The following is a 23,125-nucleotide window of genomic DNA, read 5'->3' as shown; positions in this document are numbered from 1 at the left end:
GAAAAACTACGCTTGTAGTAAAAAGCTCAGAGTAGAAAGGTGATGTATAAGTGCAGCACATTTTCTACCCGCTGTGGTGAATAAGGGAGCAGCTGTCAGCATCCTTCCTTTGTCTGTTAAAATGATGTAATCATTTCTCTTAATGCCATATTAATTAAAAAAAAAAAAAAGAAATTCAATACTACCTTTAAACACATTACTTAATGAAAATGTCAGGAACTTACTTTGACTCATAAACCTTTAATTTAAACAGCTCGTCACCCTGGATAGTACATAGCATACTACTGGGTTCACACAGGAATAAAAAAACGGTAAATCTGATTTATTATTATTTATTGCCACGTTCCTCACACACACACTGTGTATAACAATCCTTTCGTCTGCCCCCCCCAATACTGAATTTATTCTTCGATCACAGACAGAACGAACATCAGAATAAATTCAAGTCTGTGGCAAATCAAAAAGCCTGGCTGTGCAAGATTGTCTGTAGTCATGAAAAGCCCGATGTCCAGCATAGAAAGGAGCTAGATAACGTAGTGCTTAAACCACATATGAGCAGCTTCTACATACACCAACACCTGGAATGGATGGAACTAAAGAAAAATCCCAACAGAAATACTGATACTCATGCGTTTTCGCTTGTCTCTTACAACATTCGCCCATCTCTCACACACACACACACACACACACACACACACCAGTTTGCAGGCACCGTTAAACTCTTTGCAAAGATGCTAGAGGGTTCTCCTTAGGAAAAGTTATCCAATGTGACTGAAATTTTGACTATGTGCAAAACTTTGTGGACAGCCACCGGTAGCAAGAGTAGCAGAAGGTATTTTTGGCCATGCTCCAGTCTATATGCTGAGAGTGTTCAGAGCTGGTACTAAAGTAACAGCGTCTGGCAGGTTTTGGTTCTGGTCCTGGCTTCCTTTACTCTGGAGGAACTTCTGTCGATGCCGCTCCTCCTGACGCTTCTTTTTCTCGAGCCGCTGCTGATCTTTCCTCTGCTTGTTGGAGACCTAGGGGTGAGCGAAAAAAAAAGAAAAAGTCAGTTATCCTCATTGAGTAAAGTTTAAAACTGCTAAAGCATGACCAATGCTGCAAAAAGATATTTCACAAGTTAGGAACACCAATGTGAATCAATTTCATGTATAATGTGAAGTATAAAATATTGATTTAGCTAGACAGGCTCCTTTATAATGCAAATAATTAGCAGGAAATTTGTGTCCACAACCTTGGATTTTTGAACGTTGCTGCCCTCTGCTGTCTGGATGGGATCACTGCAGTGAGCGGCTGCAGCTCTGCAGGCTGAACAGGATCCAGAGGCACACTGGCCCTGGCAGGACTGGCCCACCGCAGAGCCAACAAGCCACTCGGCGTTGATTGTCGCTGCACTCAGTTGGAGTAAGTTTTCCTCATCACCTGAGGCAAAAAAGATATAAACATGCAAATACAATCAGATCTGTTTCTGTTAGTGTCATACTAAGAGTCTTAGTTCAATGCTGGGATGTTTATGTGATCAACACAACTAGCTGTGAAAAAAAATCCAAAGCATTCATGATTCTGATGATTATGTTGCTTTCCCTCACAGAAGTCTACTTGTTCCAACAGCTAATAATTTAAATGTAACTTCTAACCCTGGATCCCTCGATTCTTGATGGAGCTCAGGATCACGTTGTCCTCCTCTGACGCTGAAGGAGAAGACTTTTTGTGCCTGTCTCTCTGACCGTCCCCAAACTCACGCTGCTGTCCATGTGAATTCTGCATATTCTGGGAACAACAATGATAAGAAAAACATCAGAAAAAATCTAGTAGAAGACGGCTCATTGGGTGCAGTGTTGACATATAAAGACGCATGCTAGATGAGAGCTAACTGTTCTTTAAGTACTGGTCTGGTAGGACACCACACCTCTATGCGGAGCTGAGCAGGACTCTCAGAGTTGTCTCCTATCCGTCTCACGCTGTCATAATGGTCTCCATAGCGGTAGGCAATGTGCAGCTCTCGGCACACCTGCTTCTCTGAACCGTTGATCTGCAACAAAAACACAACATATAAACAGCGTGGTGTGCCACAGAGACATCATATAACAAATTATATTAGCGCACAAGATCAGGAGACATAATTTGAAAGTGTCTGCTCCTACCTCCCACAGTGGAGTGTTGAGCTGATGGATAACCACTTTCACCTGTTGACTGCGAGCAAACGCCACAATGGCATCGTTGCCAGCAAAAGTACCAGGCTGAGAAAGATTGGCCACTGCAAGGAAAAGAAGCACAGAGTTGTTACTGCCACAACTGCTCTCTTGAACTTTCAACACATGACTCTTAAAGTCTGTCTGTTAAAATGACTAAAGCTGTCCTATTGTATATATTACTATTTCCACATTTTTACACTAAAAAAAAAAAGTAAACTAAGAGATCGTATATTTATTTTGTGACACCCCGTCCCTCCCACAGGCCACTTACATACATCTGTCACTCAGAAGCAATAACCACCAGAGGTCACTGCAAAGTTTCTGGTCAAAACTGCATCCCACTGAACTCAGCTGTCTGTCTGTGCAACTATATTGCCAAAAATATTCCCTCACCTACTGAAATCATGGAATTCAGTTGTTTCAATCACTTCCATGGCCACAGGGTATAATATTCAAGCATGAAGACATGCAGACTGCTTTTACAAAGATTTGTGAAAGAATGGGTTGCTCTCAGGTACTCAGTAAATTTCAGTGTGGTACCGTGATAGGACCTGTGTAACAAGTCCAATCGTGAAATTTCCTCGCTACTAAATATTCCACAGTCGGCGGATGCTGAGGTGCATAGTGCACAGAGGTTGCCAATTTCCTGCAGAGTCAAGCACTACAGACCTCCAAACTTCATGTGGCCTTCAGATTAGCTCAAGAACCATGTGTAGAGCGCTTCATGGAATGGGCCTTCATGGCAGAGCAGCTGGATTCAAGCACAATACACAGTGTTGGATTAAGTGGTGTAAATTGAGCCATCACTGGACTGTGAAGCATTGGAAACAGTTCTCTGGAGTGACGAATCACACTTCTCCATCTGGAAATTTGGTGGATGAGTCTGGGTTTGGCAGTTACCATCAGAACGGTATTTGTCTGACTGCATTACGACAAGTGTAACGTTTGTTGGCGGGGGGGTTATGGTGTGGAGTTGTTTTTCAGAAGTTGGGCTTGGCTCTTTACTTACAGTGAAGGGAACTCTTAATGATTCAGCATACCAAGATATTTTGGACAAACTTTGTGGGAACAATTTGGGGATGTTCCATCGTGACTATATAACAATGCATAAAGCAAAGTGCACACAGACGTGGACCTTGCCATGTGTTTTCTTTCTTCCAAGTTTCTCTTCCAAGTTTGGGTTGAAAGAACTTGACTGGCCTGTACAGAGTCCTGATCTCAACTCAACAGAAAACCTCTGGGATGAATTAGAGTGGAGACTGTGAGCCAGGCCTTCTCGTCCAACATCAGTGTCTGACCTGACAAATGTACTTCTGGAAGAATGGTCAAAAACTGCCGTAAACACTTCTAAACTCTTCCCAGAAGAGTTGAAGCTGTTACAGCTGTAAAGGATGTGCTGACACCATTTTAAACACTATGGATTAAGAGTGGGATGTCAGTCAAGTTTGTATAGGTGTGAAGGCAAATACTTTTAGCAATATAGCGTAGGTACCGTTATAGATTGTGGATTGCAAGTTAGAGTAAGTCTAGCTAATCACATTGTTTTCTTGGCATATGTAGCCAATGTTACCCGCTTGCTTGTTTTTTTCTTACAGTGCTGTGCAAAGGGAACGTCATCCTCAACAAAGGGCTCAAAGTCTTGTCGATGGGATGTCATATAATCAACAGTTTCCTGGCGAAGACGCAGGTGGCCCCGGGAGTGACCCTCTAACTGGTCGCCTAGAGCTCTGAACAGACAATTCCTAAAGAACAAAAGGAAATGACAAATGACTGCCTGTGGTTGAAGGGTTTAATATACAATCTTTACCAAAATGAAGTTAAAAGTTGTTCGAATTTTTAAATCAAAGAGAGCTGCTCAGCCTTATTTTTTTCCAAGCATTTTTGAGCCCTCATGACTGATTATGTAAAGGATAAAGACAGGGCATTTTTAGAACAGATTAAATACATTTAAGCTCTTTTAAAAACTGCATCCAAAAAAATTAAAAACAAATCCAGGTGCTCCGATCTAAAGCCAGAACTGTTTTTTAAGATATCACCATATGGGATGTGGTGGGCCAAGTTATAGGATATGAACAATCTCCTATTTACCTACATTGTGATACTAAGCCTCATTAACTAGACACGATTCCCTCTGAGTCAAAACTATTTTTAATACAGCAATAAGCTAATGCAACCTACAGACTCAACACTGGTGTTCACATGTTCACATAATAAGTTCACATAATATTTTGATCACTTTGAAATAAATGAGAAATCAGTTTAAGCAGGACCACACAGAGAGAGCAGGTCTGATATTCTGGCTCTTACCCATCTCCAGGGACTTCTCTCAGCTTGAGCCCCAGTGCTTGCAGCTGATTGGAGAAACTGACAAACTCTGCACCTTCATCGCCATCCTGAGGGCGGTTCTTGCGGTCTTTTGCGATGGCCCGGCGCACTGCCCTTTCATCCCTCTTGCGCTCCAATTCACTCTTTTTATTGCTCCGCAAAGATTTGTGCGTCTGTTTCCTCGACATGTTGACTGCACTCGTGTCTGCAGGCCTACAACACCACAGTGCGTCTCCCTGTGGCAGCGAGCAGGCGCTTCATGAAAGACTACCACACGTCTGTAACTTTCTTTTTTTAATGACAGAGAAATAGTAGATTTTTTAAATATTTCAACCAGACGGCATATTAGATCATTCTAGATTATATATATATATATATATAGTTTCTTGAAGGACATTCAAAGCTCTTCTTTGGGGTTTGTGATCCCACACTGCTTCAATAATGTCCAGGTCTGGGCTCTGGGGAGGCCAGTCCATGATTAGTAGTGTTCCCCTATGTGTTTTTCTATTGACGTATGCTTTTACAGTGCGGCAATATGTTTGGGACCAAAATCTATCGGTTCTGTTATGTGACTGACAAACTTTCAGACAGTCTGACTGTATGAAAGCAAAATAGAAAGAAATGAGGGGTGGCTCAAGACATTTTCACAGTAGTGTACCTTTACTTCAAAAAGGCAGCATAAACTTTTTATTTTCATTTCTTTAATATATATATATCTGTCAGTATTATCTCAGGTAATTTATGACGTTTTGTGACTTTAATTCTGCCAAATAATATTTTGTTTTTTCTTGAAAATTAACAATTCCAATTTCGAAACTTTCTGGATTTTTCTTTGAAGGATATCCCCTAACCCGGCTTTGTATTTTTTTTTTTAATTTTATATAATTGTTTATTTTTCTTGGCCTGTAAACATAAGCCGTGATACACTTTAGAGAAAACGCACCACGTCTAAAACGTGGTACGTTTTAGATATAAACGTCCAATAGTTTTTTTTTTACTTCCTTTGTTTGTACTGAAGCTAAATCATTTTACTTTGCTTTCTTAAATGTAGCCAATTAGTCAGCAGTATGGAAGCTAACTAATAAACACTTAGAAACTTAAGTGGGTACGGAGTCACTCGCTATCTACTTAGCTCAAACGAAGCGTTTTCGGCAACAGCTTAGCTGTTAGCTAGCATTAGCGGCTAGGTGCAGAGTACTCAACAGCTGGAGAGATTACATAACAAATCACCTCTTGTCTTTATCACTACATCATGACACACCGAGTAACTTAACATAGTTGACGTGCTGACACTTACCTTTAAAAAAAACTCTGATTGACGAGATAACCAGTTTTTGTTTTTATTATGTTCTAGCTCAGAATAGGAAAGTTGTGATTGTCCGTTTTTGTTTACAACTGAGGTTCCGCGTACGTATATCCGTGTACGTCAAAACGTACGGAAGGAGAAATGGGCCAAACCGTAAATGCGATTAAAAAGGCTTGCAGTAGCAGCAAATTTTCTTCATTTAAACAAAGTAAACAAACAACAAGGAAAAAAAATGACAAGACTCCAGTATATATCTCTCTTTCTTTCTATCTATCTCGTGGTCTTTAAATTCACCACCTTCCGCCTTCTTAATGTCTTCTAAGGCTACTCACAACCTACTCATTTTATTGACTCCATGCAGTTGATGAATATAAGGCGGAGTGGGCTGAAAAGTAATAAACAGGATGTTTGCAACGTTAAGAAAAACAACATCAACAAAAACAGACACAGATAAAGAAAATAATCTCAAGAGATAAAACTGCATAAAACTTTTTTTATTTCCAAAAAACGAGACAAGAAAAAACATAAAGGAGCCATACGGCTCTGTGTGTGGGGGGGTTATCATGGGTAAGTGCTGGCATTGTGTGAACAGATGTAATGGCCTACAGGCTATCCGCGTGCTTGTACATGTGCAGCACTCAGCACCCGTTACCTGAGTGAAACATAGGAGCCGTCAGCCACGTTTGACTCAAAGGACAACAACTCTGTACTGTATGTGCACGAGCAGTGTGTGTGTGTGTGTGTGTGTGTGTGTGTCAGCAAGGCACATCATGTTTTATGATAAGAGTTTCTATTTTTGAGTTGATATCAGAACATCATGTGAAAAAAAGGCCATTTTTAGCTGACTTCACAATTTTACATTTATGACTAAGATAAGATAAGATAAGATAATCTTTATTAATTTGTTGGGTTAAGGCTGCCGACCTTTGCCAGCGCCATCTTACCCTTCGACCATACATACATTACAACATCACATGGGGAAGTCAGGTCAGAGAGGTATAACAATGGAAAATGCACAACATGAGGAAAGACGAGGAGAAAAAATAACTCCCCCCAGACTGACTCCAACAGGGAGATCAGTTTGAGAAAAGAAAGAAAAACACCTCAGCACATAGGACATGAATCAGCATATCTCACAACATAGAAGACATAAGCATCGAAGGCGTTTGGAGGGGGTGGGGGGTGAGTGTAGGTCTGTGTCAGTGTACATGCGTATGTGTGCGTGTGTGTGTTCCGTGTTCAACCGAGAGAAAGTGTCCCTTCACCCAGTTAAGCAAAAGTCAACAGTCTTCGGTCGACGCGGGTGGCCTTGAATGAGGAGGGAGAGAGTCACAACACAGTCTTGTTAGCTAAGGGAGAATTTGTTATTCCCGTCAGCTTTTGCCTTGAGCATCCAGCTGGCGCCAGGGGGGCCGCATGAGATGAAGATGGTAGCTGTTTTGGATGGTGCGAACAAACTGAATCCAATTTTACAGTTGGTCTAATGTCCATCACTGGTCACCAGGTCTCTCAATTCCCGTTGTTCTTCTTCAAGATCTTATCCATATAGCAGAGCCATGAGCTTCTCCAAGATCTTGTCCATATTGCGTTCAAAAACACAGTCTGAGTACTCACAGCCCTGCTCATCATCTATCATGTCGGCCAGACTTGTGGGATTTTGAACAGCTGTAGCCGCTTCTTGTTCTTCGATAAGCCATCATCATCATCATCGTTTATTTATATAGCACTTTAAAAACACACAAGGCTGACTAAAGTGCTGACCAACAGAAACATAATAGATACCATAAGAATAATAAATACGATAAAATAATAAACATAGCGAAAACAATAAAATACAAGTCAGTCAACCACTGAATCAAAAGCCAGTGAATAAAAATGCGTTTTCAATCCGGATTTAAAAACCATCACTGATGTCGATTGCCTAATGTGAAGAGGAAGATTATTCCAAAGCTTAGGAGCCATGATAGAGAACGCTCGGTCTCCTCTCAGTTTCAACCGTGATTTGGTGACTGAGAGCAACAGCTGCTCAGCTGACCGGAGCGAACGAGTGGGGACATAGGGCTTCAGCAAATCAGACAGATACGCAGGTGCCAGACCATTTAAAGATTTAAAAACCAATAAAAGAACTTTAAAATGAATCCTAAATTCAATTGGGCGCCAGTGCAGGGAGGCCAGAACCGGAGTAATGTGCTCAAATTTCCTTTTACCAGATAAAAAGCCAGGTCCGAGCCAGATAAAAAGCCAGGTCCGAGCCAGCTCCAATCAGCCAGAACTCTGTTATTGTGGTTCCGAATTGGTAGATGTCGTTCAATCTCCATCATTGTATTAACAGACCTCTCTGCATTGAATCATATCTGTTATTAACCTCTGTCTCTCTTCCACAGCATGTCTTTTATCCTGTCTTCCTTCTCTCACCCCAACCGGTCGCAGCAGATGGCCGCCCCTCCCTGAGCCTGGTTCTGCCGGAGGTTTCTTCCTGTTAAAAGGGAGTTTTTCCTTCCCACTGTCGCCAAAGTGCTTGCTCATAGGGGGTCATATGATTGTTGGGTTTTTCTCTGTACCTATGAAGCGCCTTGAGGCGACTTTTGTTGTGATTTGGCGCTATATAAATAAAATTGAATTGAATTGAATTGAATCATCGAGAGTGTTGCCAGACACACGACGCAACCGAAAATCGAGTATCCAGCAGCAAACGTCTCCGCAGGACAATCAGGCTCTCCCAAGCCTAGGAGTTGTCGGTTTCGTTAAGGGACCAGTTGATCAAATCCACAATTCTTCTTTAGGTTTTTAGAGAACAAGTCTGGGAGACTCTCTTAGGGTTAGAGAATAAGCAAGACTATACAAAAGACATGAGAAGCCAAGCAGGAAAGATAAGGGAGAGGGAGAAGGAGAAAGTGTGACCGCCTCCACCAGGAGCCAAGAGAAGAAGTCTTTTAGAGAGCATACCATCTCTGTCAGCTTCACTGCCTTGCTCAAAGGCTTTTTTGACATGACATGGTTGTTTGTATAGATAACATCTGCAAACCATGGCTATGACCCACAAGCCACCACTTCTTCGTCTTTGTAGTTTGTTGAATTTAAACTTGATCACCACAGCATCCACTGGTACAAAATCGGGAGCTTTATTATATTATCATTATAGTTGTGTCCTTTTATTTTAATCCAGTTGAAGGTTGATTTACTTGTCTGACAATGGATGGGATGGCCACTTAAATATTTTTCAGTTTTAGTAAATTTGCATTCAGCTTCATGTTTGAAGCTGCACTCATAATCATGACCATTCAGGCTTCAAGTCCTTTTTTTTTTTTAAACAGTTAAATGTTTACATTACCCCCATTCTACCCCCTGTAGATTTTAATTAGAGCCTACTACACTGGTGCCCATCTTGGCTGCAGTTTCTTCACGAGGGGCGAGGTTGAAATGAAGTAACACTAGCAGGAGTGTGCCTGTGGGTGACAACAGCAGATGTTTTTAAAATCTGCTCCACCAGAGACAAAGGGTATGAGTACAGTGGTTAGTGATTATTTTCTTACAGTATTTGTATTTTAGATTTTATTTGGGCATGCATAGAAAATTGGAATACTGTACAACAGTTCAGTCTGTTTCACTACTTTATTTGGGATGATTGCTGTCCATGGTGCTGAAACAGCCACCCTTCCCTGGAGTGATTACTTGGTTTTTATGACACATTTTCCTGTCAGTTTGTTGTTTCTCTGGTACCTAGGTTGGCAATACAGACTATACTTGAGGGATACAGGAAATCTGGATATACATAATTGAGCTGCAGGCTGGGATATGACAGTTATATATTTCCTTTGATTTGATGGTTTGCATACTTGCAAGGTCCACCTCTCATTTCTGTATTCTATATAGCAACTTGAAACTTTTACCATGGAGACAATAAGAGCAGATGCTTTCAAATAATACATCAAACAGGATGTTTACTCAGTGAGCTCAATGAGCCATGGTACAGATGTCATGCCACACCAGAACTAGTCTTTGAAACCACTGGCCTTTATTATTTCCACCAGTAGAATATTATCACTATTTTGCAGAAGTTTCGACGTTTTCTGAATTTCCACACTTTCCACTGTAGCCTAAACAAGTAATCCAAATGACACCCCAAAACAAGTTTTAACCTTAGGCTCATTTTGGAAATGTAACAAGCGGCATGTTGTGAGCAGAAATGGTGCAGAGTCAGAAACAGAGGAGCAGCAGTGTCTGGGGGAGAAGTAGAACACAAGGCAGGTGTGTGTGTGTGTGTGTGTGCGTGTGTGTGTGTGTGTGTGTGTGTGTGTGTGTGTGTGTGTGTGTGTGTGTGTGTTAGGGTTGGGGGGGGGGGGGTTACTGTGGGGATAAAGCAGGTTAAATCATGATGACGAGTGCCATCGGTGCCTCTGCCGGTGTCCTGTAAATAACGAGCCTACAGGCCTTTGCCTTAAAGCGGGCTTGCAGTTCTTTCTTCTCACACCGCCCACTATACACAGATTCTCTCGCGCGCATAGAAGCGCGAACGCGAAAGCGTGCGTGCGCGCATGCACTAGAGGTGGGAGTGGATGCTCGTGTAGCTGCTGGAAGCCAGGATGGGATAATCCTGGCTCCGGGCGTTGATGCAGCTGCCGTTGCTGGATACGGAGTGGACTCGGGGCGCAGGGTGGGTCTAGTTCCCGACTGGAGCTGTGTGGACCCCGTGTCGATGTTGTCAAGCGTTCCGAGAAAGACGAGGGCGATGGCCGTGAGAGGAGTTGGTGCAGCTCTTTGAAACGTCCAGGCAAAAGAAATCGACCGTCTTCTCCCATGGAGGACACCGGCATTAATCTGAAGCGCAGAACCGGTGTGGAATAACTTAGGAAAGGAGGGAGAGAGGATACCGGGGCACTCCGTAGAGGATATCAGGGGAATCCTTCATTCATTTTCTTTATGGTTTCTTTAAACTGGGATACAGCTAGAGACGCGAGTGAAGGAACGGATCACTTTTGCCTCGGTGATTAGGAGAAGACTGCCTCCTTGGATCGAGCGGCAGCCGCATCCGACCTACCGTGGGGGGGTGGGGGGAGATCAGGATACTTGGATGGAGAGGGCGCAGTGAAGGCTAGCGGCTTGCCGTGTGTAGGAGGGGACGGAGGGAGACCGGGCAGTTTGAAGGGACGGGGAGCCAGGAGCGGCGGCGGCGGCTCCATGAGCTGCTCCTGCCGGGACAGAGCGCCCAGAGCCCAGCCGGAGCGTCTCCACCGCCGCGGGTAGAACCCCGGGCAACAGGACGGCGGCCAGTTTGGAAGTTTTGATGCATATGATCACAACCACCATGATTTTTATGATTCTTGGTGCTTCAGTTGTAATGGTAAGACACCTTCACCTCCCTCGGCCACGATCTTATTTCCTCACTGGGCTGAGAGCCTCCCGATTTGACAGAAATGCCTCAAAAATGTAGGCCTATCACATTTTCAAGAAACTACAGCAGGCCTATCACTGACACGAGGAAGTAGGTTAGCCTACCTATAATTACCTGCCGTCATAAATAAATAATCTAAGTCCGTTTGAGGCAAGAGTCCCCCCTCTTAGAATCGGGAGGATCTGCCAAGACTATTTTCACTCATGTCTCTGTGGTCTTTATAGCCTGCTGTTATTTATCCTAATAGCACCTAATGAAAAGAATTATTCGCTGTCTGTGGTAATAGCCTAGCCTATTGCTTGACATGTCCCAGCTGACTGGAATGGTTCTTTGCAGGCGATAGCCTGTTTAATGGACATGAACGCACTACTGGATCGCTTTCACAACTACATCTTACCGCATCTACGAGGGGAGGACCGCGTCTGTCATTGCAACTGTGGAAGGTAAATGCCATCATCCAGCACGATATTCGGGTTAAACATGGTGTGCTTCATGGTGTGTGTGCACGCGTGTGTGTTCTCTTCTTTAGTCGTCCATTCTTAATTGCTGAAGAGGCCTCGAAGATTTCCGGCGGTGAAGCCAAACCTGTCGGCGCTCTCACAGGCTACACGACTGTCAGACCCGTTATTATTCGCTCGATCTCACGTTTGATCGCCGTGTGCTGCTTTTTTCTTTTTCTTTTTTTTATACCACCGGTGGCGGTGAGGATTTCTGATTTTGCTCCATACACGAAGGTGTATGTCGGAGCCATAAATAGGTAATGAACTACGAGCGATGTGAGGCCGTTTCAAAAACAATCTGAGCATCAAGTGCGCCGTGCTATTCACACGCAGGCCTACACGGCAAGAATATAACCTGCTGGGGCCAATTATGATCCTAAGTGCCGAAGTGAGGTGGTTATGGCTTAGGAAGTGCTACAGGGCTGAGGGAGCTGGCTGCTCACCAGCCTACCTGTTTGCTGTCACGGTGAGAGCGGGGATTGAAGTGTGGAAAAACAACAGCATGACACTCATTAATGTATTAATTTGGATTTAATGAGCATTATTACGTGTTTTCCATCATCATTAAGCACTTAATATGACACAGGCTAGATATATGGGTGAGCCATGGCACAAGTGGGCCTCTGTGTTGTGTTTTTTTCTTCTTCCTCCTAACTCTCCTCAGTGCCTGAGGGTATGGCAACAATATTAGAGCAGGATTTAAAGTAAGACTCCTATTTTACAAACGGGTGCACACCTATAGTGTCCTCATGTTGGATCCTGATTGGTCTGTGCTCTGCAGACAAGCAGCTAGAAGAACACACAGAGGCTTTAGAGGGAAGAATTTTCACTATTCATATTGGTGCAAGCTGAACAGATGCACACTCAAAGAAAACAGCAGCCCATAGTGTTCATGCTGCAGTGAGGGGGCCGATGTGTTAGCAGTTCATTAGCAGCATTAAGAGGGCAGTTCCACAGTGTGTGTGTGTGTGTTTTCTTAGCCTCTAAATCCAGAAATGGGTCACCATCAATCATAGGCAATTATATTATGCTTGTCCAAGTCAAAGTTTTGAAAGGCGTCTAATACATGTGATGTGATATAGTTTACTCAAGGCCAAAAAATAAATAAAATAAATTGCATGTTTGGGTACAGCTCTGAGATGAGATGATGCATCACTGATGGGCTTTTTTTCCTGGAATATTTAGACAGGCATGTCATGTTTGCTACTGCTGAGAGGCCAAAGGGATTTCTTTCAGTAAGTAATGCAAAAAGACTAATGATTAAAAAAACCCTTCTCATATAAGTGATCAAATAAACCTCCATGCTAATGAACAGTATGCACAGTAAAACCTCTGCTCCTCCTGCTAGTGCTCAGGTAACCACAGTGTCTTTCACTGACCTGGAAATACTCCTGAATGAGAGCCAGTCATCTGTTTTCACACAAACAGCAGAAACGTGGGATACGTGGATGAATAGAGCAGAGCGTTGACTTCGCCTGCCTGCCCTTCCATCCATGAGGCGTGGAGGTGTCGGGACGCCCACAGTGCTCACCTTATCAGGCTTGAGGACACAGCCAGTGTCATTTTATTTGGCAGTGCTCATGCTCTGTTTTGGATGTGGTTGTAGGATCTATGATGGGCTCAAGCCTGGCCTTAGAACAGCTGTATCCGTGATGGGGAAGATACAGGAGTGGACTGTGTTACACAAAATTCTTGACCTGATTTTTTTTATATTGGGGGAGGGAAAAAAGGTGCACAAGAAAACTTATGTGCTACAAGAAACTTATAAGTATTTCAGCAAGGTCCTTCTTCAGGGGAAATAAATGAATCTGGATAGACATTTTGGGTTATCATTACACATTGCTTAGCTTTTTTTTTTTTTTTTTTTAGATGTTTCCCTGTTAATGGACTTCAGAGGCTGCTTTGATCCCCCATGTGGTCATACTTCTTTAGCAAGATGCTTCAGGTGCTCATCTGCAAGATCTATTTGTGTTTTAAAGTGCTGTAGAGTTCCTGCAGCGCAGTGTCCAGAGATTATCTGTCAGTCACGCAGCGTGGGTGGAATTTACATTAATGAAGTTCAAATTTGTGCTTGTCTGTAGCTGCTCATGATACAGAGAACAGAGTCATACCTTAACTTTTAACGCACTTTTAACAGTCTTAACTACAGTAATGTCAGAGACAGAGAAATCTAATCAAACAGTTGCAAGCCATTCAGATTTACAGAAGTTAGAAGCTATTTTAAATTGCTGCAGCATGTCTTTAGTCTAGCAGGTCTTCACAAACCTCCTTCGGTCCAATCCTGCTATCAAAGTAATGTCCCAAAGAGCGTGAGTGCATCTGGACTCACTTCCAACAGGTAAATCTCTCAGCTCCCACTGCGTTCCCTCACCATGTTTGTCAGACAGCTGCCTGTGTTGTTATATTGAAAACGCCTTCATCCCCTCCCAGGAGGCCAGGCAATACCTGTATAGTGAGGCTTTCACATCAAGTGAATCTATTTTACAGTAGCGGGGAGGGCAGTTCTGGACAATGAGGCAATGTGATAGCCATAGCTAGTTACTTGCTTGCTACAGTAGTGGATGTACAGAGCTTTATGGATGCTCTTTTATTCTTTATTCAGATCCTACTGTGTGTATCTGTATATATATATATATATATATATATATATATATATATATATATATATATATATATATATATATATATATATATATATATATATACACATATGCACTGGTATCTGTCTATGTATCTCTCTCTCTATTTCTCCATCTACCTCTCTCTATATATATATTTACTTGTAATGCAGCATAAGCTGTCCTCTTCCTCTCTGTGCATTATGGGTGGAACATTTCCATGCGTTCCCCTGTGAGATGTGAACACCTGTTTAGTAGCAATCAGGCACCCTGTGAATTTGTGGTAAAGGTATAAAATTGCCTTCTTTCTTGCTTCTCTTATTTGGAGCAAATTAAAGAGACTTTCTAACAGGAGCTGGTTTGGCTTTAAATTACACTTTTAATTCTAAAGTAAAGTGAAAAAACAAACAAACTGATGTTTACAAGATCACACCAGAGCACCCAGTACAGTTTGCATTATATACATGTCCTATTTGCTCAGGAAGGCATTTATTGAGCTGGTAGAATATGGGAGTAAATGCCTTGCTTAGAGGCACTTCAACTATCGTCACTGAGAGAGGCAGAAACCCTTCTGTGTTCAGTCCTTGAGCTGCTTCTCCAAATTTAAAAATCACAACTCAGCCGTGAATTTTTCTGCCTAAAGTGCAGCCCGGAGATACCCATGGGTTCCCTGAGAAGGCTTCTGGGGTTAACAGCAAAGTGCGGATTTGTGCAATCTTATCATAATTTAGAAATCTCCAGACACCCCCCTAGTTAGAAGGGTTATATAAGATGCAAACATAGAGCATAATTAACTCTTCCATCACTTTGCCCTGTCTGCCCTCGCCCCCAGGCATCATGTCCACTATGTAATCCCATACGATGGGGACCATTCCTTGGTGGACTCTTCAGAGAACTACTTTGTGAGTGACAGTGTGACCAAGCAGGAGATGGACTTAATGCTGGGACTGCTACTGGGCTTCTGCATCAGCTGGTTGCTGCTGTGGTTGGATGGAGTCCTACACTGTGCCGTCAGGGCCTGGAGGGCGAGCCGATACTACGGTAAGATGGACGCTGCCTGCTGTTTATCTGCTGCTTATACGCAAGCTCAGCAATACTTTAACATCATATAAGTTTTTATTCATTTTAGTTGAACATCCTGAGGCACAAATGCTTGAAAGACTGGAAAAAATGTAATATGTAATGAAATAACGTGTATTTTATTGCAGGGTATTAGCAAAAACGCAGAAAGATCTTTTCGTGTAACTATCCGCAATGTATCTGGATCTCTAAGTGCTTGCCAGGTTAACGCAGCAGTTGGTAGAGCTCTGGAAAATGACCTTACCCCCATTGCTTGGCCCACTTTTGGCTCTTCTTGCTGATTTTTTTCTCAGTTTACTGCGACCTCTTGGAAAAAAAATCACAGCGAAACCTTCCAACTGCGATGATTCAGACGTAGGCACATCAGACAAACCAGCTGAGCTGAAGCTAAATTTAAACGGCTGTCCTCTTTTTCTTCTTCTTTTTGGACAGTCCACATATCTCACACCTTATTTCACTAATAATACTTAATTTGTTTGCAGGAAACAGCAGTCATATGCTCATGTAATGGCACTGTCATTAAGTGTAATTTCTATGCTCGGGATGTATTCAGCTCATTACTTGATAGGACAACATAAAATCACTCTTTAATGTTGTCTTTCCCAAACTGCTGACTCACATTAAACTCCCTGCAGGTATGTCATTTTTAAATACATTAGTGCAATCACTTGTGTCTATTGCTGCACGCTGGTATGTTATTCAGCATCGGCCTCTGAGCCCGAATGTTGTGTTAGCATTAAGCCAAACTGAACAGCTGACATCTTCGCTTGGATTAAAGTTCACATATTTAAGCTCAGTTTACCTGAGAAGAATTAAGCCTAGTTCTAGACTTAAACTTACTTATTTTTGCATTGGAAGATGTGTGTCCTTTTAGCCTAGGGCTAGGTTTACATCAAGTGTTTGGATAAACGGCTCACCCAGAAAAGTTCTGTTTAGGGTCTGTGATAAGTTAGAGCTTTAATGATCTCATTGGGGATGCTATAAGAGCAAAATAGCAATGCAAGTAAAACAGAATATTAATGGGATTTTAAATATGTAATATAGATGATGCAACCTCCAATTAAAACCTCCATTCGGTTGAACTTAATTGGGACGACTAGACAAAGTGGCTTTGCAGGGTCCGACTTAGCAAATTAACAATTATGATTATGACATTCGTGGCTAGATAACTTCCTTGTTTGAAAGTTCAGCCAAGCATAAGTGTAGACTAATAATAAATAATGAACATGCGTAACACTTTTCCAAAACAAGTAAACAGCGCAAGAGGAAATGAAAAACAAAACTTTGGGGAAAATGTATGGCAGTGCTAAAGATAAAGCTGAGTGTTCAGAGTGGATCTATAGGAAAACCCTAACTTTGCAAGCCTGAGATGCATTGACTTTGTCCTTTAAAAGGTTCCAATCTCAACAGGGATTTTCCAAGCAGCAGTCATGGGGTTAACCAGTCACACCACATCAGTTGTTCAATTTCCAGGTAGGCTCTAAATGGAGATGAGGATTTAGGTAATATGGTAGATTTGACTGATTGGCCTGAGAGCAGTGCTCTGAAACAACTGTAATATGTTGATGTCTCTTCTACAATGACTGCAGATCTAGAGCAACGTGACATTTATGGAGGCTCCAAAAGAGAGAAAAAGAAATCTCAGCTTAATAAACCCCTCTTCTTAAATAAAACTTTATTCCTTCAATAAAACGTTTAATGACAGGCCTGCATTTTTGGTTGTGTTACATGACATCGTTAATAATACTATGTGGAGATTTGTGCATTGTGAGAAATTTTTCTGTGCTGACATTTTCACTTTGCTTTACAGTTTGGTTGAGTTACATAAAAATGGAATCTCACAGTCATACATCCCAAGTCTAGCTTCTTATTACAGAACAATCAGGGTCCGAGGATAGACACGTGAGGAACTCCAGAAAAAGTAAAGACCGTTTTATCTTTTTGTGCATTTTGCACCACATCTATGGTGCTAAAAATATTCAGATAACTGGTTTAAATACTTACAAAGGTGTAAAAGGCAAAGGTGTACTAAAATAACTTTAGTTGTACTGACTTTCCAGAGTTTCTGGTAGTGGAGTAGTATCCACTGACAGCTTTAAAGCGGCTCCAGCATTTAACTCGTTAAAGAATGACAATTAGACACTAAAATTCAAAAGATTTTGATGACAGCTCCATAGCAAATCTGTAAAGGTGCATGATGCATCAACACTTCTTGTTTATGTCCAAAAGTGAAGCCAACTTATCTCAGAAATAAGAGCTGCCATCTTGCACTTGTGAGTGTCTGCGCTGTAGTAACTGGGGACATTGTGCCGATGCCCCACTTAACACAGGATTTAATGGAAGTTGATGTCAGCAGCACAGAAATATTTTGGCTTCACTTTTGGGAAGCTGTTGTGACCTCCATAGTGGTATTTATTTTCTCATATAACTTTCATTTATTCCAACATGTATTATGTTTACCAATAACAATGAAAAACAGTTCATAAAATCTACATCTGCTATTGGACCATCTTTGTGATCAAGTAGTTGTGTTTTCCCAGCTACACTGACAGAAAACATGAATCTGGGCTCTTAATTATGAGTCTTTCATAGTAGACATATCAGCCAACGCCATCAACAGATCCTCTGTTCTGTTCATCTCTCCCACTTAGCCATGTGAGTGTGATATTAAACCAGCACGTTCAAGATCAGAGCCCAGAAACCAAAGCAGCTGAAGCAAATTCAGCCATCATTATACTTCCATGTTATTTTGGTTGTGACATATTAAAAAATGTCAAAAAAAAAAAACAACCTCCACTGAAGGTATTTCCAGTAATATGCTGATTGGACCTCCTCTTCAGCTGAAGGTGGGTGGAGCTGTCCTAGGATTTACGTGAGGTCACCAGACTAAATGAACTACAAAGAATGGCTGCGCTCCATTTGGCTGTGACGCTTATTAAGCAGTTGCAAGGTTGGAAAACCTTTTTAAATGGAGTCCAGGCGTGATATGAGGTGGCCAGTTCAATTTAAATCAATATCAGTCAGTTAAAGCAATCTTTTCAGAGGCAGTACCTTTTTCCACATGAATTCAGACATTCACTCACACACACACACATAGCAACATGAAATATGTGTTTACTGAGATGCTTTTAACACGGACACACAGACTAATCAGTTCACGTTAGCGTGTGTCATTCTGTATCTGTAATAGAGCTGCCGTGTACACCACACACTATACAACACCGTGCACTTGAGAAAGCTAACAAGAGAGGCATTTCAGTGGAAGGTGTAACTGGAGGTTGTAACTTTGTGAGTTGGATTACATGGATACTCTAATAGTCTTTCTAGCAGCAAGTTTTGCCACTTGGAAGCAACATTGAAATGGGCTGTTATTTGGAAAGTTACTTTGAAGCATTGCCTAAATAAGCTTTAATCACAGTGGTCACTAAGACATAAAAACTGCATGTATAGAGTCACTAATCCAATCTGATAAAAATGCTTATAAAGTTTCTGACTTTGCTCCAAATGATGGTTTTAAAGACCTCTTTCCCCTTTGGAAATGATACTTCTACTACCATCTTTGCTCATCAAGTGCCATATCTCCGGCTCTCCAAGATCTTTGCTTAAAAGTATAATAATGAAGCGCGTGGGAGCATCAGCGCAGTGGATGACAAAAAGGAAAACTGTCACCGCTGATATTACACTGAATGAATGCGGTGGAAGTCCTGGAAGTTAACTGATTAATGAGGGAAATCTGACCAAACCATTTTTTATTTTAAAGCAAACACTGCTGTGGTGTGATCATCAGTGTGATACACAGTGATGAGTGACAAATCAAAGAAAAAGCCTGAATCTGTGAGCCCTACAATGAAGGGATCCAGTGCCTCTGTGATGCTCCGTTGTATCCACTTAGCACGACGGGTCACTGCAAATCAATTCAGAGATATCCCAGATTTTCAACCTTCAAGAAAGCAATCCACAGGGCAGGAGATGTTGCTAAAGGGATTCACAGGTATTAAAGCGAGTCTTTATTGTCGGTTATTCTTTTAATTTGTCACCCATATGTGTAAGAATACACACACAGCAATCACCAAGACTGGTTTAAACCAGGCTTGAAAAACAGAGAGTGAGATGACTTCACTCCCACCATCTGCTGCGCTGTAGAGAATGCTACATTCCCACATACCGTGTGTTTAAATCCAACTGAGTGTGATAGTTGCCTCTTTATTTCCCTCTGTCGGCACGCTCCCTCCCTGAAATATCCGTCTCATTTCTCTCCCCATCTCCTCGTGACAGATGAAGGATGCATGTTACTTTTGCAAAAGAAAGCAAACGCGGCAGATTTAATGAGACAGAGCATGTGCTGTACAGCTCGCCGGCACCGTTAGGCCTATGCGCCTGTGCGGGCTCGAGCAAAGAAATGAAAACGCTTTCAGTGGTGCCAAAGTTAAACAGCCACTAGACGCACGTGTGAAATCATGACATGACAGCATGAAGTCCCTCACAGCTCACGATCATGGTGGGTTCTCAGCCTTTTCCCACCCCGCCAGGATTGAAGTCATGTTTGGAAACGCTCATGAACATTTAGCAATTCTTTTGCTGCAATTCAGCCGAGTTTGGAGGCACCGAATGTTGAAACATGGAGAAAACTGCACTATCCTGTTGTCTCTATGCTGTAGCGGGTACAGAGAGTTTGGGGCAGGCCCCACGATGAGGAGGTGGCCTGGATCTTCAGTTTTCAGGATAAAGTAGATGATATGTGACCTGGATACTGGGACCGCCATGGAAAAGCTCCCCAGGCGGGATGGGAATCTGTCAAGAGCTGATCAAAGAGTGACAGTGATTTTAAAATGCACTAATATGGGGCTTTAGGATGGAGGTTTTACCATTTGTTTGCAGCTATAATGAACAACGTGCTCGAATAGTAAAACCTTTGATGTTTGCTGGCTGCTGCTGCTTTGCACAGTCATGGAATTGAGAACAATGCTGGTTTTCTGCAGTGCATTACTACAACAGTGCAAAAATCATCATAAAAAACACCCAGGGAAAGAAGAACATCCATATTCATTAGCAGCACTTATAGAATGGGGAGAATAGTTGGGGCTTTTTTGGCACTTGGAGGGAATACCCCTCATTTCTCTGTATGTGCCGGTGCTAGGTCACACTCGTTTAGCCTCCCCGAGATGAGGAGCGAAGGTGAGGCTGACAGAGCGGGGAGGAGAGTGTGTGTGATGGTGGGGAGCAGGATGGAGATGCTGTCACATCCCCACCCCCACTTCACACACACACACACACACACACACACACACACACAAACTCCCCTCCAAAGCTAAAAATAGAACGAGGGGAAGAGCAGCTGGAATAGCAAGTGAGAAACGCGCACACACACATGCGCACACACACATGCGCACAAACACATGCGCGCACACGCACTCACGCATACACAGCGCACTCAGATGCACACTGTTCCCTTTTTTCCTCCTCCTAATTCCTCGTCTAGCTCCTCCCTCTCTCCCCCTCTTCTTCACTTATTGAATCTACTCCTGTCTGTTTCCTTTACAGTGCTTCCTGCTGCAAATACATTTTCCTGTTATTGCTGCCTTGCCGTGAACGCCTAACTCGAAAGGCCAAACGGAAAAAACGCAACAACGATCACACAAATTGAGAAAACGATGACTTAGCACCCCCCCGCTCTAAATTTAAAGCATAACAATTGTATCTCTGCCTCCCTCTTCTCCTGCCATGCCATTATCATTCCTCCGGACTCAATCTCCACCTCCATCCTTTTATTCAAATGAGAGAAACCTGTCTTGGTTGCCCCTTTTCCTTTGGATACCCTTCAGAGCAGTCCTTGTGGACAGCATACCCATTCACAGCTATAAATAACTCTCCCTTTCTCTCCCTCTCCTCCTCACCTCCTCTCATCCACAGAACACTTCCCCCCCCACCAGCTCTTGCCTAACTTCACCACCACCCCCTCTTTTCTTGCTCATCCTCTAGCAGGGCCATTTGCTATACTGGGTTTGCTGTCTGGGGCTCTCCCCTCCTTCTCTCTCTCTGCTGTCTCTGTGGACCTCGCGCCGCCTCGCCGGCTCCAGTTTATAACCTGACAAGCACAAACGTCTGCCCCGCCACTCCCCTCCTCACATTATGCACCTCGCATTTGCAAAAAAAAATAAAAATGAAAAAAATAAATTCTACTTTGTTTCCAGGCACAGACACAAATTTCACGACAGGGTGGGCTTTGAGACGCGTATTCTGTACGTGTGATGTGATGGCTGCTAATTGGGTGGAGTCAGATGGATCCGTTGTGTCTTAAATATGTATAATGTCATATGTGAAATCCATTTTGGTGTATGGCAGCGATGCCAGGACACAGTCACCGATGCAACAGTCGAAGCACAAATGTGAACGCTCAAGGGCAATGCCGCGGCGCGCGTGAAGAGTGACGCCATTTACAGTTCACATGCAATATTTCAAACTTTCTTCTTCTTCTTCTTCTTTTTTTAAATTCTCGTCTCGGTTTCTCCGTCGTAAACAGCTCGCTTCTGCTCCACAGAATAAAAAGCTACGTTTGTTGTGAAGACAAAATAAAAATGTAACATCGTTGTGCAAAATTCACAGACATAAACTGACTTTTATTTTATTTTATGTGTAATGAAATGTGATATATATAAATTTCCTTTCTTTTCATTACGCTTATACCAGGCAAAAGAGGAACATTACTCGTCTGATTCTCTTTTTGTTTGTTTGTTTGTTACATTCAGCTCGTCCATCTTTGAGACTGTTACACACAGTAAGTTTACCCGTTTGGCCATCGAAACATTTAGCCCAGAAATTTGTTCATTTCAGAGCAGAAAAGTGACGCGTGAGCCATCACGGTTCTCGTCATCTTATCTCCAAGGATGAAAAATAGAAACTATTAAAGGACAAATCGACGCGCAAACCTTTGCTTTTAAAGCCAGTGTGAGTCAGGCCAAAATGTATTTATATTTTCAGTCAGTTTCCAACTGCACAGTTTGCTCATTTCAAGTCCCCCCCCCCCCACACACACACACAAATATCTTTACTGAATTAATGCAATTAATGCACAGATGTCTATAAAGAGAACAAACAAGCAAACAAAAAGTCGACTGAGGATCATCTTGATAAATGATTCTCCATTGCAACATGTTTATCGTGCACAACTGCTTTAGAACACGTCTGGAAATCACAAAAATGTACTAACAGATAGATCATCAGATATCACTGACACTGACGTCACATCAATTTTAGCAGCTGGATTGTAGATAATTCAGGAAGAGCCCCAAATACATTGGAAGAGTGAATGTTTCCTCCTGATAAGTAGCCTATTTGTCTTATTTAATTCTTCTAATAAGGAGGGTATTTGTCGGCAGATATTACAGTGCAAACAACACCTCGTGGAGGAGGTTGACTCACACTCATGTAAATATCCTAATAAACAGACACACCAAAGCGTCATCATGCAGGTTGTATTGGCAAATTTCACCAGTATAAACTAATGGCATTTACCACAAAGGGTTTTTTTTATTTTTTTTAATTTCAGTTGGTTTTGTAAATACAGATTCTTGATTTTTTTTCTTCTTTCTAGTTCATAAAAGTTTAAGAAAGAAAGATCATGACATTAAGGTCAAATAAAAGGAGGTTCATGGGTCTGAGATCAGTCCAGCTTGTGTGTCTGGTTGCTGATATGCCTTGTATACTCTAAC

At 42.3% G+C, this 23,125-nt stretch overlaps 2 protein-coding genes across 3 annotated transcripts in view; one reads left to right on the top strand and one right to left on the bottom strand.

Moving 5' to 3' along the window:
• Nucleotides 1–343: 343 nt before the first annotated feature.
• otud3 (OTU deubiquitinase 3) lies at nucleotides 344–5,903 on the bottom strand. Of its 2 annotated transcripts, XM_085344859.1 has the most exons (8): nucleotides 5,818–5,903; nucleotides 4,503–4,808; nucleotides 3,789–3,937; nucleotides 2,145–2,257; nucleotides 1,910–2,032; nucleotides 1,638–1,770; nucleotides 1,235–1,422; nucleotides 344–1,019 (listed from the first exon to the last, which is right to left on the bottom strand). In XM_085344859.1, exons 2-8 carry the CDS (start codon nucleotides 4,706–4,708, stop codon nucleotides 855–857), a joined length of 1,077 nt encoding a protein of 358 aa, XP_085200985.1. In that variant the 5' UTR covers nucleotides 4,709–4,808; nucleotides 5,818–5,903; the 3' UTR covers nucleotides 344–854. The 2 variants fall into 2 exon arrangements, with proteins under 2 accessions (XP_085200985.1, XP_085200986.1); XM_085344860.1 differs by lacking the exon at nucleotides 5,818–5,903 and having other exon boundaries at nucleotides 4,503–4,836.
• A 5,207-nt stretch (nucleotides 5,904–11,110) lies between these two features.
• Nucleotides 11,111–23,125, top strand: part of tmem240a (transmembrane protein 240a) — a 14,325-nt gene continuing 2,310 nt past the window's right edge. Inside the window, exons 1-3 of the mRNA XM_085345349.1 lie at nucleotides 11,111–11,167; nucleotides 11,555–11,661; nucleotides 15,169–15,377. Coding sequence (XP_085201475.1) covers nucleotides 11,111–11,167; nucleotides 11,555–11,661; nucleotides 15,169–15,377 — 373 coding nt within the window. The remainder of the gene's footprint in view (nucleotides 11,168–11,554; nucleotides 11,662–15,168; nucleotides 15,378–23,125) is intronic.

The sequence above is a fragment of the Diplotaxodon limnothrissa genome, linkage group LG20 (assembly GCF_057381915.1).
Source record: "Diplotaxodon limnothrissa isolate DT_005_m linkage group LG20, D_limnothrissa_male_GT1.1, whole genome shotgun sequence".
Lineage (NCBI taxonomy): Eukaryota > Metazoa > Chordata > Actinopteri > Cichliformes > Cichlidae > Diplotaxodon > Diplotaxodon limnothrissa.
Note: the sequence above shows the minus strand (reverse complement) of the source record. Positions and strands in the feature narration are given on the sequence as shown.

Coding starts and splice junctions, on each gene's coding strand:
- otud3 (XM_085344859.1), bottom strand. CDS start 4,708: ATGTCGAGGAAACAGACGCACAAATCTTTGCGGAGCAATAAAAAGAGT. Junction 3,938..4,502: donor AGAGAAGTCCCTGGAGATGG/GTAAGAGCCAGA, acceptor TTTGTTCTTTAG/GAATTGTCTGTTCAGAGCTC. Junction 1,423..1,637: donor CAAGAATCGAGGGATCCAGG/GTTAGAAGTTAC, acceptor TTTTTGCCTCAG/GTGATGAGGAAAACTTACTC.